Raw genomic sequence first — 14,045 nt, forward strand, 5'->3', positions numbered from 1 at the left:
TTAAAATAAAACAAAATTGGGGGGAAAAAAATCAGCTAATTTCCTCTTGGTTAATCCGTCCTTAGACAAAAAAAAAAAAAAAAAAAAAATTAAAAGAAATTTGTGAACAGCCACAAACTACCATCTGTATCTGTTTACCTACAGAAACAGCTGAACTGACTAAAAAATAGATCAACAATGGCAGCATCCGCAAAGAAGGTGTTTACACTGAGTGCATACCCGCATTTCAAAATTGCACATCTGGGAAACAGCTGCAGTTAAGGCTGTCTGTTAAACTGCACCATATAACGTTTTCTGTTTGATATTGTTGTTTTTAATGAACATTCTTACATTTAATTGATTTTATTTGCTCTAGATTTTATCACCTTTTGGCCCATTATGGGTTTATTTTATTTACTTTTTCTTATACAAGTTAATATTTTTAGGAAATAAAACAGTTTTAACTAAACTTTTATGTCGTTTCTCATTCACACCTGACTCAGCTGATTGTTCACGCCTCAGTCAGTTTTTAGTGTTTCCATTAGTGACACCGGCTGTAAACGTGGGGGTGGAGTAACCACTTACGTGGTTACGTCACCGGGCTCTTGCTCCGCCCACCCAGCCCCGCCTGGCGTCAGCGACGTGCGGATAGAAAGCGGGACCTGCCCTCCCGTCGCCATTTTTCTGTCTAACGCTCGCACTTCTGGGGGCCTTGGGCGAGAGGAGGACGCGCCGAAATCAGGGAAAGTTACTCGCTAAATCGCTCGCCGACCCGGGAGGCTTCGTGAGTTGTCGGAAATGCACGCGGGAGCTTCGCCGCAGTGAGTCCAGAATCCTCCTGAGATGCACGCGCAGCGAGCTAAAGGCTGCCGTGGAATAATTTCTCGTGTGAAGACGTGTTGCGGGGCCGCCATTTTTCTTGCTGTGTTGCCTCTAAAGTCTGCTGCGACCCGAGAGGGGACTGAAAACCCTCTTTCTGTGACGTGTGCCTTATCGTAAGACAGAAGCAAAAGAGGATTTAAAGTATTTATTTCGTTAGCTGCTACTGCCAACCTTTCGCTGACATGGATATTTATCAGTTAAAAAAGTGAGGCTACTTTTTTTTTCCGTTATAACTGACACTGACTGAAGGAGAGACAAAAAATATTTTAAAGAAAAGCTTGGCGATTTCTCATAAGGCGGAACGAAAAGGAGGAAGCTTCATTGATCATTTGTTGCTTCGGCCCTCGGTTGGTTCTTTTTTTTTGTAAATTCTCTTCATTTTGGTTTGCCCTTCCCCGGAACTATATTTTCTCAGACCTGCTGAGCTAACGAAATGTCCCAAAGTCGGATCAAGTTCGTTGCAGCCCCCTGAAAAGATTACTTATTATCATTATTTTTAATTAAGTCTGCAACGTTTGTGTAGAAATTACTCGAAAGGGGAAAAAAAAAAAAGGTAACAGGGCGACTGCATGCCCTGCATCTTCAGAACACTTTGCTGTGATAGGCGGACCGGAACCAGGCTTAACGTTTTATTTTGTTATTAACTTGTTTTTCTTGAGCGGAAATGTCCACTGCTCGCTTCGACTCGTCGGATCGGTCCGCCTGGTACTTTGGACCCGTGTCTCGACAGGAGGCACAGAACCGGCTACAAGGACAGAGACACGGCATGTTCCTCGTTCGAGATTCCTCCACCTGCCCCGGCGACTATGTGCTGTCAGTGTCCGAAAACTCCAAGGTGTCTCACTATATCATCAACTCTTTGCCCAGCAAGAGGTTCAAGATCGGCGACCAGGAGTTTGAACACCTCCCGGCTCTCCTGGAGTTCTACAAAATCCACTACCTGGACACGACTACACTAATAGAGCCAGCTCCCAGGTAGGAAAGTTCTGCTGGTTTTTTTTAAATCATCACTGACCTACTTTCAGGGTTGGGTCATAAAGCACTCCGTTTGCCCAATTTACATTTGGCACACCTAGTTTTTTTTTTTTTTTGGAAGCTGTGTGAGGTGCACTGCAACATCAGGTTTGACAGATAAACACATGCTAAGAGGCTGATTTTTGCTTCTTCAAAAAGCGCTCTGACGCTCTTTCCTGTTTTTGTCATTTTCATGCACTTTCGTCAACATGATGGTGGTGTGCCCGATGAGGTGCAAGGCTCACAGGATGAGCTGAACTATTTTTAAGAGAGGAACTTTTTTGCTTTAATTCAACCGACTGTCATGTCGCCTTTTTGGTTTTCTGGAGTCTTTTCGGATCTTAGAAGTGTCTCTCTTTACACTAGAGGCTAACATTTAAAAAAATTAATTAAGGACCTTTTTTCCCAGTGTTTTCTTAAAAACCTGCCATGTTTTTGTCTAAATATTCATAGAACTATATGAAGTTACGTTTTGACAATATTAATCATTTTAGGGCATTTGTTTATTGGTTTCTAATGGAAACATTTGATCAAAAGCAATGAAAACGACTAAAATAAATCCCTAATGGAAAGTCGAGCAGTTGCTGACATTTAACCTTTAAAATCGCAAGAGAAAAAAAAAAATGTAATTTTAAAGAAAGGCTGACTCCAGCTGTGAAGGACTAAAGAGGACATTAGAGTGAAACTCTTTGTGTGTGTGTGTTTTTTTTTTTTTTCACACAAAAAGGTTGGTCATACACGGAGATGATTAAACAGCTACTGATTAATTACTTTTTCAACTTAAATCAACAGGAAGTTCAAATGTAATTTTCTCAGCTTCAAAGTTTACAACTTAATATGTGAACTCGTCATTAAGTCTGTTAGTTTTTAAATAAATGCACGACAGACTCGACACACAGCAGCAAGTGATGTGAGGGGAAATGCACCTGTCTTAAGACCTAATAGTTTCTTTGACACATGATCTCTTGTATTTATTTGTTCTAAATTTATATATTTTTTTATTTGATGGTTTTAAAGCACTTAGGTCAACATTTGGTGCTTTTATGTGTTTATATAAATAGATATTGACATTATTTAGTTGCACTGAATGCCAATATCAAACTGTATCTGTGATGCTTGACAGAAGAATACACTTTGTTTACAATCTGACTGCAGTTTAATTCTCTGTAACCTGTTTGTCATTTCTATCATTGGGATCTTTCAAAGGTACACGAGCACCATTAGCAGTCCCATCCAGCCCCTGATTGGTCAAGATGAGAACCAGGAGTATGTGCGGACACTATACGACTTCACTGGCAGCGATGCAGAGGACCTTCCATTCAGAAAGGGTGAGGTCCTTATCATCCTCGAGAAGCCAGAGGAACAGTGGTGGAGCGCCAAAAATAGAGATGGACGCGTCGGGATGATCCCCGTGCCCTACGTGGAAAAACTGGTACGACCTCCACCCCATCCCAGCCAGCCCACGCATGGATCTCGCAACTCCAACAGCTACGGGATTCCCGAGCCCTCCCACACCCTCGTTAACGCCTACGCCCAGCCCCAGACGTCCTCTCCGCTGCCTCCTGGCACACCTGGCGCAGTTATCAATCCTCTACCGTCGACGCAGAATGGCCCTGTCATGGCAAAGGCCATTCAAAAACGAGTGCCTTGTGCTTATGACAAAACCGCTCTCGCTCTGGAGGTAACTTTTAGTTTTTCTCCCACTTCCCCTCTCCCCCTTTATTTTGATTTGACCTACTTTCAATCTTTGGATTGCAGTAATGGGTCATGTTTTAAATTCTATCATAATGTTTTGCTACCAGGTAGTCACATACTTCTGTAATTTATGGTTTTCTCATCTTTCACACATAATTACTTGAGACATTGGTTGCTGTTTTATTTTTAGTTTAGTTTGTATCAAATATACTTTTAGAGGAATCTTTTTTTATTTTAAGTTACACCAACCTTTAAAGCACACACAAAAAAAAATCACAAACATAATGGTATGTTTAGTTACTTTATAACAGCAGTCTGTTGCTAAACATATTTTGCACTTTTAAAGTGTTTTCTGTAGCTAGATGATGCCAACTTGGTGGTTGCATGTTCTGTTATTTTTGTTTTTGCTTCCTGTTGAATGGTAAGTCATTGAACAGCAGGTGATTATGTAGCATGTTTGGTTTATTTCTTTTAGCAAAATAACTAACAGAAACATGAGGGTGGGCACTCTGGTGAGACTGACCACAAACTTAAGCCCCACTGAGTGATTTTCATCAAATACCCTCAATTTGTTTGCCTCTCACAGGAGCTTTGTTTGTTGTCGTCTGAGCTGTTACCGATACTAAACTGACCACAGCTTCACAAGCATTTTTGACTTTCGCAATATTACAGGTATTCGTGGTTACCTCTGCTTAAACAACATGTCGAAGCACGCTACAATTCGTACTCAGAATGTGCTCGACGGATACAGTGAGGCTTCAGTTTACTGAGCAGGCAGAGCTGAGGTGATTTCCCCAGGGGAGAGATAAAAATGGAAGTCATTTTAAAGCTTGCTGTGTTGCCTTTTTGTGACATCAGAATTGCACTTGGATCTTGGAGTCCTGCATAGAAATGAGGGCATGTTGTGAATACTGAATAAACCAGGCCAGTGAGCTTTGAGTTAATGGTTTGGAAGCTCTCATTGTCCAATATTTTACTCAGGCTGATATTGTGATACAAGTCATATAAGCAAACAAGACATTAACAGGATACTGGTTTTCACAAGAGCTTCTTTAAATACAGCAGCTTGCCTTTAAGGATTATGACTTAATTGTTCATTATTATTATTGATAAACTAACGAGGAAGAGACGAGATGGAAACAAGCCCACTCTGAGAACATGCAAACTGTCATCGTGTGAACGAGGGGTTGATTTGTCTCCCATTTGCGTAATCATTGTATAGTAAAGGACGCACAGCTCCAGGAGCAAACTAGAGGCTGCAAACAGGTGACTGAAAGTAGCTTTTTACTGGGTGAGTATAAACCTACAACCGACGAGACAATTTAAACTTTTTTTAAACAAAACCCTAGTAAACATCCCTCCTGTTGTTCTCGAAGAGACGAGAACTACTTGCTAACGGGAGGACAATGCATCCTTTTCAGCAACATTTTTCACCAAATGGCTAACACAGACATGGCATTTTTCACATTTTTATTATTTTTATTCGTCGTCACATTTTGTCCTGAACCTATTAAATTATTTTATATTCTCTATAAATGCACTTTATATCTAAACCGGGTAGTCCCATTTTCAAGTTTAATGGACACAAAGAAGTAACGGTGTATTGTTGTGTTTATACATATTTGGTGCTGTCTTTTGGAGTACTGGTTCTGATCTGCAGAGTTGCTGAAAGAACTTTATGAAACATTTATCCCAGTTAATTTTCCTTTTTACATTTGCTGGCAGTAGAAAAGTTAGCATGCTAATGTCATAGAGCTATCTAGTAAGTAACTTGCACATTTATGCTCACATTAAGTGAATTTGACAAGTATTGGAGCTGAACAAGATGCACACAGTAACGCACACACAGCATCACCTTATGGTACTTTTTTTTTTAAGAGTTGAGATTCCACCTAAAGGCACCAGTTGTTCCCTCTGAGACATTGGTGATGGAACTTAAATGTCAGATGTTGGTTTTATGCATTTCCTATGTGATCTAAGGTGCACATAGTATTAATGCCTGGAATTAAAGTACAAACAGGGCAGTGAAAGGAGTAACGGTAGGCATGGGCTTGTGTTAATGTGTTCCACGTGTTTTTTTTTTTAAATATCATTGTTTTTTATGTTTCTGTTGCACAGATTGTTTTTTGTGATTATTTGTTGAAGTCAGTGCAGGAAAGTGAAAATGCAATGTACTGTATTGTCATCATCGCTATTGGGGATTATGTGTCTTGTTCAAAGACGCCACGACATGTGGGCATGGTAGGGAGTTGAACCTGTGACTTTCTTTGGCCTCTGGTTCCTGTGGTATAAGTGGAGGAAGTCCGTTGAAGGACTAGAAGTTCCATGAGAAAAGTATATGCAGGTAGGGTTCCTGCAGCTGTTGCAATAAGTTGAATGAAAAAAAAAAAAAACTGCAGTTGTTTTTAGAGATAACATAATTTCTTGCATTGTATAGTTTGATGGAGAAAAGGAAGATATAGGAAATATAAACCATTAGTAATAAAATAAAATCCTCTTTTTTCATGTTTGTCTAAAACTGGTTTCTTTCTGCAATCCCTGCCTTCTCTTGTCCCATCATGTCTCCTGCTGTTTGCCTTTGACTCACAATATGTTATTGTTTATATAAATATTAATGTTATTTTTTCTAGCATCAACCTTTTTGCTTTATGTCAGGGTTATTTTGGTTCCTGTGGAGTTTAAGAAGCAGAACCTGAGTCAAAATGTATCCACGAGATCCAGATGGCACCCGGCAAGCATATCTGAGTTATTGCTTTTATATATATATATATATTTTTTTTTTACTATGTATGTAACTGGGACCCTGTGTACACAGTTTCGTTCCACCACATGTCCCACATGTGGTGCGTATGACAAAAAAAAAAAATATATATATATCCATATCCTTTCAGATATAAAAGGTGCATTATAATGTGTGTCTGTGTTTTTGTCTGTTGGCAAAATATCTTACGAACCACAAGGCTGATTCTAATGAATTAATAAAGTACCGTAATAACCGAATGTACACCTACAACTGATAACGTAAATAAATCAGTGCGATTCAAAATGGCTACTATAGCTGGCTAATGACCTGTGAAAACACAGAAATGGTTACAAATCAGTCATTTTTAGACATTGAGCTCGTATTTGTTGATGGTGTCCAAGTCATCCCCGTAACACTCAAGTGACACACATTTGCTGAAGCTAATGCCTAATGGGTGATGAGCAACATGGCTTTGGACACTTAAAATATTTATCCAGTACATAGAAGAGCTTCCTTGCATCAAAAATGTATTATGGGCTGCTGTGAGCCGGCTGTAGCAGCTGCTGCTGCCTAATTAGTTCAACTTCTAACTACAGGTATTGCAGATTGCTATTTTTTGTGGCAAACTGATTCAATCGGTTTGCCTCCAGTTCGATCCGTCTCTAATGCGTTCTGTCAAGGAATGCAAGTTTTTATCGTTTTTTTAATGGTTATTACACAGAAACTCGTTTCACTTTGACACCGACTTTTTGGACCGTTTGACAGATGCGTATGTGTAAACACGTGCACCTGCATCTATAGCTACTTGACCTTTCTATGCAAACAATTATAAATCACTTTTATTGGTGTTTTCTGTAATAGTGAAATGTGCAGTGTTGCACGGTGTCAGGCTGCAGAGCACAGCTAAAAACATGGTTGGATATGAACACTGTTTAGACCACAAGTGTAAAGAAACTAAAGTAGGTGTGAATAAATGTAGACCACAGTGTGTTGCAAAATACTGACTTTGAAGATGTGCATTAGTATCTGTAAACAGGTCCATTAATGATTCAGTTTATAATGTTCAAGACGTTTACTAAAGAACACCTGGCTGCAACATCAGAGTCAGAGATTCTTTCTTGTCGTTCACATCACGTGTAGTACATGTAGTGGATCCCAGTAACCCCAGTAAATAAATATGTAAGATATAAGCTGATATATGCTAAACAAACATCAAATGATATGCTAGAAGATCTAAGCTATATGCTAGTCACTAATGGTTCAAAACAATACACCGATCAACAGTAGCACGATTCTCATAAGTTGTGTTCAGCTGTAACGTACACGCTTAATGCACGCACTAACATAGACTAGGATTTATTCAAAGCATGCAACAAAAATACAGAAGCAAGGCACCACAAGTGAAAAAGAAATAAATCTGCGGCAGCATGGTCCTATTGGCAGAGTGGTTCTGACGACTGAGGTTATCCAACATGGTCCAGTTGGCACTGAACCACGCGACACAGAAAACTCCGTGTGTTGCGGTCACACCCGTACTGTGGATGCGCAGTGTAGGCGCAAAAAACCAACAGAAACAAAAAGAGATGAGTTCACCGGGAGCCTGTGAAGCTGCGACTCGGCTCAGCACGACCATCTTGGAAGATGCAACATTATGTAACATAAAGAGTTCTGAACGTTGACAGTTCTGTCATTTATTAAAGCGCGGTGTTCACATGCATAGTTGATGCTGCTGTGGAACTTCAGTTCACAGTTGTATTTTATTTGAGAACTGCCATTTAAGTTCATTGTGTTTTCAAACTCATGGTTGAATTGAAATGTGACTTCTTTTTTTTTATATATATTTATAATAAAATAATTTGCGGTGAGAATAAATGCATGTTTGAACCTTTCTCTTGTCCTCCTGCCCTCAGGTTGGTGATCTCGTTAAAGTGACACGGATGAACATCAGCGGTCAGTGGGAGGGGGAGGTGAACGGACGAAGGGGGCTCTTCCCTTTCACCCACGTCAAAATCATAGACCCCCTGAATCCCGACGAGAGTGACTGACCAATAAATCCATGTGGCGCCTCGGCAGTACTGATGTCTACCTGAGTTTGCTGGCTGTGTCCACCTCTCCCCGCCAGTGTTGCTGTTCTGAGCTTGTCTGCTTGTGGGGTTCCACACGAGCGACCCCGCCCCCCCACCTCTGTTATTGCCAGCCCTTGCAAGGCTTTCTGGCTGTTTACAGCTGTTGGACATCAAGGCTGAACTAAAACATGACCCAGTTTCACTTGGCTCCATCTTTTGTTTGTTTTTCTCTTTTAGCTGTAGACTGAATACTTTACTTTGAAATCCAGATCACATCTGTGCGAGTGTGAGTTTTTGTACGTCAAAGTGCATGTTGTGCGTGTTCACAGTGGATTTTTACATTTCACCCCGTGTGTTTTCTCCCTGAATATTTCAGGTCAGAAGTTTTTGTTTGTGAAAATGTGTTTTATTGGCATGAGGATGTCTGTAAGGGCAGTAAACACAGGGGAGTGTGGGGGGGCCATCATCCCTATGGACTTAAAAGAGCACTGAAGACAACGAGGAGCTGACCAGCCAGTAAAATGATCAAGTCACTGTTTTACCTTTAAACCATCAGCGTGCACACGTTGGGTATGTGGAGCATCTGAGCTGTTTCATGTCAAAGATCACGTCTCGTTTTCTCCTCATGATTTAATTCATGTTAATACGTGACATGACCATATGATGAATTATTGTTTCCTGTTTGTGCCAGCTGACCTAAAACATTTCCCCTTCATTCTGAGACCATGTGACTATGGAGTTTTTGCTTTTTTTTCCCCCCCAAGACTGATTTATTTTATTTTTGTGTGTGTGTGTGTGGGTGGGGGCTATCAGAACAGAGCACTAAAAGAAATGTCACCGTTTTATGTTGAAGTGCCGAGCTTTTATCTGGTTTGCAAATGTCAGCAAGTACCATGAGCCGCTCTTCTAAAAGCATCCAAGTTCTAGATAAACGAAAAACGACTTTCTTTGCATTTGGACTGAAATACTTCACTTTTCAACCGTACGTCAGGACAAGATGTCAGTAAGCCAATGAAATCCCATAAATGCCTTCAGAATAAAATATTTATTTTCAGCCTTTTGAGTGTGCAAGGTCCCATCTAACTTTAAAAAAAAAAAAAATTAGTGCAAACAAAATCAAGTAGCGCATACGGGAGTTACTTATTTTTCAGTGTAATCACTTACAACCATACGATTAAACAGCTGAGCAAGCGTTGCACCTTTCTGCTGTAAACCTAATCCATTTTTTTCCCAGTGTCCTTTGGTGCCTACCAATCCCATCACATGTCCCTTTTATCATTTTGGTCCATTTTAAGTATTTGAATGCGAGTGAAGTGTTTTGTAAAAGGGAAAAACGCCTGCTAGCTGCCTGTGTGCATGACCTCTTGGCCAGGGAGAGGCTTCCCGGTCAAATGCTGCTTATCCTCATTTATCTCGTTCAGTAAAAAGTTTCTCAGATTTTAATCCTAGCTGGTCTGCAAACGGCTCAGAATAGGTTTAACTTGTTAAAACGATTAAAATCTAATCGAGCAATACTCCCCCATTAGGTCCTTACTCCGGGTGAACTAGTGTTTCTTTTGCTTCAGAGGTTTTGTTTCTATTTTGCATTAACAGTATTACTGTGCTCTCTTCTCATATTCTAGGAAAGCCTCACCTTTTACTTAAAAACTGAATTGTGCCTTTTTTTATTTTCTTATACCATTTCCCATGGTTAACACATGTGCTGGTATTGACCCTTTTCTGTACAGAACCAGTCAAATAAACAAATGTCTACTTCTTTAAGCTGTTTTCTCTTGCTATCTTTGGCGCGTCCTACTTGCCCGCTTTGCAGCGCAGATGGCGGCGAACGTGTCTGCAGCAGCTCGGTGTCGCTCGTTAACGTTTCTGGAGCACAGGACGGCCGCTCTTGCTCTAATTTTTTTTTTTTTTCAGACTTACACTTTTGGTTCAGCCTGAACCCAGGAGGAAGGAACCAATTAATGCATTTTAATGAAGCGCTAAAAACAGAACGCTGACCCAGAGATGTGGAGTGGAAAACTTTTCAAGGGCAGTGGTTGTGATGTTCTGCGCTTGTCCTGCAGTTATAATGTTTTAAAGCAAGGTTCAAACCGTTCTAGAATTACCTGGTGGTATTTGATGGAGCTAAGGACAAAGTGGACTGCCATTTTTAATTGTAGGGACCAAAAAACTATCCCACATCCAATTTTCCACAAGTTTACAGAAGAATAAAATACATGGGTGTACAAACATTGTAAAGTTTAGGTGTTAAAGCATTTCAACATGGAAAACATGTGGGAACTTCGTCCAAATTAAACAAGTTTCTCCAGATTGAGGCCGTTCTCCAGCAGGTAAAATTAAATTTTTATTTTTCTACTTTAGAATATTTGAACCATTTCTGAATACCGTTTTTTGTAGCTCACTGAAGTACTAGTTCAGGTATTTTTACATGAAATTCTTCCAGTTAAAACATGTTTTTTTTTACAATTCTAGCTGGCTGAAAGGCAGCGCTGGTGACGGACGACAGAAACGCCATCATCGACCACAACACGCCCGTTACAGACTGCCCTCGGGAAAGGTCAGATTCAGTCACGTTTGATTCATTAGTCATTTACATCGGAGCCACAAGTATTGATCATTAATGACGAATTGGTCTAGCGTACGCTGCGCCCCTCTGCTTTTTAGCATCCACCCTGTAGGATCAGGGCAGAGAACACGTTTAACACATGACGACTTCATGGCAGGATTATTTTTAGGGAGGGGAAATAAAAACGCCATGTTTATTTTTTTCAACCTTTATTTATAGTGGTTAATCCCATTGAGCCACGGGGACTCTTATACAAGAGACTTGTTTTAACAAAAAGTGATGACAACAGTGGACACTCATGAAAAGCAAACAAATTGAGAAGAATTGTATTAAAAAACAGAACATAAACAGCTAGATTGTGAAGAGATGTAGAAAACTAAAAACAGGAACATGTTTGCATTGGTTTTTGACAGGAACTTGGATGTTTGAAGCCACTTAACGGAGGTCAAGAGCTTCAGATCTTTTTTACAAAATATTCCAGGAAACGGGAGCAGAGTAGGAGAATGACCTTTGGCCTAGTCCAGTCCTCCGAGGGAACACTGCAGGTAATAATGTCCTGAGAGCGCACGCTGTAGCTGCACTCACACAGAGACCTGTAGGAGGAGATGTATGAAGGCAGCAGACCAAGAAGTGATTTAAAGATGAAAATGTACCAGTGAGAGAGTGTGTGAAGTTAATGATGACCAGTTAACCAGTGAATATAGGGTGCAGTGGTAGTTACAGCCAGTTTCACAATTATTTAAACTGTTGTAATCTGTGTTTGATGCTGTTCAGTCCTGTCTGGATGGGCTTAAGCTGGTTTTGAATGCAGAAAAATCAAAGGCTATGCTATTTTCAAATGGTAAGCAGCTTCCACCTATCCTCCCCAGCTTGTTAACTGTTCAAGGGGCTGAAACCGAAGTTGTCACGTGCTACAAATATTCAGTATTAATATATTCTGATTGATGAGAATCTATCCTTTAAATCTCATATTGACAAACTGGTTTCTAAACTAAAACTTTAATTGGGATTCTTTTTTTTTTTTTTTTTAGAAACAAAAAGTGTTCCTCACACCAAGTCAGAAGGCACCTGATTGTTTCAACCATTCTGCCCCTGGTAGATTATGGAGATCTGCTGTTTATGAACTCTTCAGCCCAGCTTTTGAAAAAAATGGATGCTGTGTATCGTTGTGCCCTCCATGTTATGACTGACAGTGGCTATCGAACACATTACTGCACTTTGTACGCTACCAGACTTTCTCACTAGTTTTTTTATCTGTAAATGCATCCTTGGGCATCTTCCTACATATTTATGTTCACAATAAAGGATGCAAACATAAAGCCAGTTATGAATCTTAACACACCATGATAGGCAGCGTTCAACATCTGCAGGGTGCTTGTAGGAGCGTTCATGTAAATAATGTCACCGTAGTCAGTCGCAGTTGCAAAGCGTTTCCGAGCATATTTACCAAGAAGTACATTGCACAGTCGTGGAACACATTTTGAATATTCAGATTTCTTTACATGTGGTTTAGACATCAGGAAAGTCTTTATGCTGCAGTTGCTACAGTTGTTACCTGCAGGCCAGCAACATATCAAAAGACAGTTTATTAATGCACATCCTAACACTTGTAGTATCTGCTTTAACATATCTTTGGTACAATCAGATGGTGATTTGACTTCACGCAGTATTAAAGTGATAAACAGTGAAGATCTGGTGACGGAGACTTGTTTTGCCATTCTATTGAGTTCTTGAAAATTTAAGATTTTTCATTCCATTTAAAAAAAAAACATATTATTCACATTAAAAAGCTGTATAAGTCACTAAACTGTGGCTAAACTGAGCACTTATTTTTGACCTGACACAGTTGAGATATAAAAATCAACCTCATAGAAAGACCCTCTTTTTTTAGAGCCGTACAGCTTCAGTACACGAGATGGAGAAAGATGAACTTAGGTGAATGCACGAGGCGAGGTATAACCATGATGATAAAAACTGATGATTTTGAAGCTTGAAGGCTGTCATTCTATACTCTTACATTCAGTTTTTGTTTAATCTGTTCTAAACACAAATCTGGTAAAGTTCCTGAATAAATATTTAGCCAGTTTGGGTTGCAATAAGAGCTTAACACAAACGGCTCATCTATTATCTATAATTAATTTTAAAAAGAGCAAGAAACTGGATGATCTACTGTAATTATGACTCCAGTTCTCACAGAAAGATAAACTTTTAATTCTCTTCCTGTCATCAAATTAGCACAAGATTGCAGATTTAAACTACCAAGTTTTAAATTAGAGCAGTGAATACCATTAATGCTGCTTTATGAGCATTTTGTGCGCTGATGTGAAGTGTATCTGCTCTAGAAAATCTTTTTGCAGCTCTGCCCCCGAGGCGGCGCAGGTTTTCCATTTCTTGTGAAATATTTACAGTGCAGACGTTCCTGCCTTCTGCTGGGAAAACTGGGCAGACTGTGACAGGAACACTGTTGTCCCAATTCAGATCAATTATTGTAGTTCCACACTGGGATTTTTATTATATGCGGTCTTCTATTAGTTGTAAATGCCCAGTTTTGTTAAAATACTGAAAACACTCAAACAGATCAACTGATATGTCTGATATTTGTTTCCACATCGTTTATTAAAAACATACAAAGAATACATCCTTATTGGTATGCTGTACGAAGATGTACAATCAAAGCTGCTTGTTCTGTGTGCAAAGAGATGAAGAAAACTTTATGATGTCTGACCAATGTAACTGACCAAACATTAGCAACCAGTAAATATAATAAGAGTCCCGTGGACTATGATGTTTGCAGATGACATTGTGATCTGTGGTGAGAACAGGGAGCAGGTGGAAGAGAACTTGGAGAGGTGGAGGTATGTACTTGAAAGAAGAGGAATGAAAGTCAGCTGTAGTAAGACAGAGTGCATGTGTGTGAAGGAGAAGGTAGAACAGTGAGGCTACACGGAGCAGAGGCCACAAAGGTGCGGGACTTCAAGTACTTGGGTCCACTGTCCAGGAAACTGGGTGAAAAAGAGAGTCCAGGCAGGATGGAGTGGATGGAGAAAAGTTTCAGGAGTGACTTGCAACAAAAGGATGTCAGCAAAGGTCAAAGGAAACATTT

General features: G+C 40.0%; 1 protein-coding gene across 1 annotated transcript; it reads left to right on the forward strand.

The window, feature by feature from the left end:
- Positions 1-671: 671 nt before the first annotated feature.
- crkl (v-crk avian sarcoma virus CT10 oncogene homolog-like) lies at positions 672-10,104 on the forward strand. The gene is made up of 3 exons (XM_037691811.1): positions 672-1,836; positions 3,082-3,556; positions 8,224-10,104. The coding sequence occupies exons 1-3, from the start codon at positions 1,526-1,528 to the stop codon at positions 8,356-8,358; spliced, it is 921 nt and encodes a 306-aa protein (XP_037547739.1). The 5' UTR covers positions 672-1,525; the 3' UTR covers positions 8,359-10,104.
- The last annotated feature ends 3,941 nt before the right edge of the window (positions 10,105-14,045 follow it).

The sequence above is a fragment of the Nematolebias whitei genome, chromosome 18 (genome assembly GCF_014905685.2).
Source record: "Nematolebias whitei isolate Nwh7 chromosome 18, NemWhi1, whole genome shotgun sequence".
Classification (NCBI taxonomy): domain Eukaryota; kingdom Metazoa; phylum Chordata; class Actinopteri; order Cyprinodontiformes; family Rivulidae; genus Nematolebias; species Nematolebias whitei.

What these genes read in the sequence shown, in the direction of transcription:
- crkl (XM_037691811.1), top strand. Translation starts at nt 1,526, where the DNA reads ATGTCCACTGCTCGCTTCGACTCGTCGGATCGGTCCGCCTGGTACTTT. An exon ending in CTAATAGAGCCAGCTCCCAG is followed by an intron (nt 1,837 to 3,081) that starts GTAGGAAAGTTC and finishes GATCTTTCAAAG; the next exon opens with GTACACGAGCACCATTAGCA. An exon ending in AAACCGCTCTCGCTCTGGAG is followed by an intron (nt 3,557 to 8,223) that starts GTAACTTTTAGT and finishes TCCTGCCCTCAG; the next exon opens with GTTGGTGATCTCGTTAAAGT.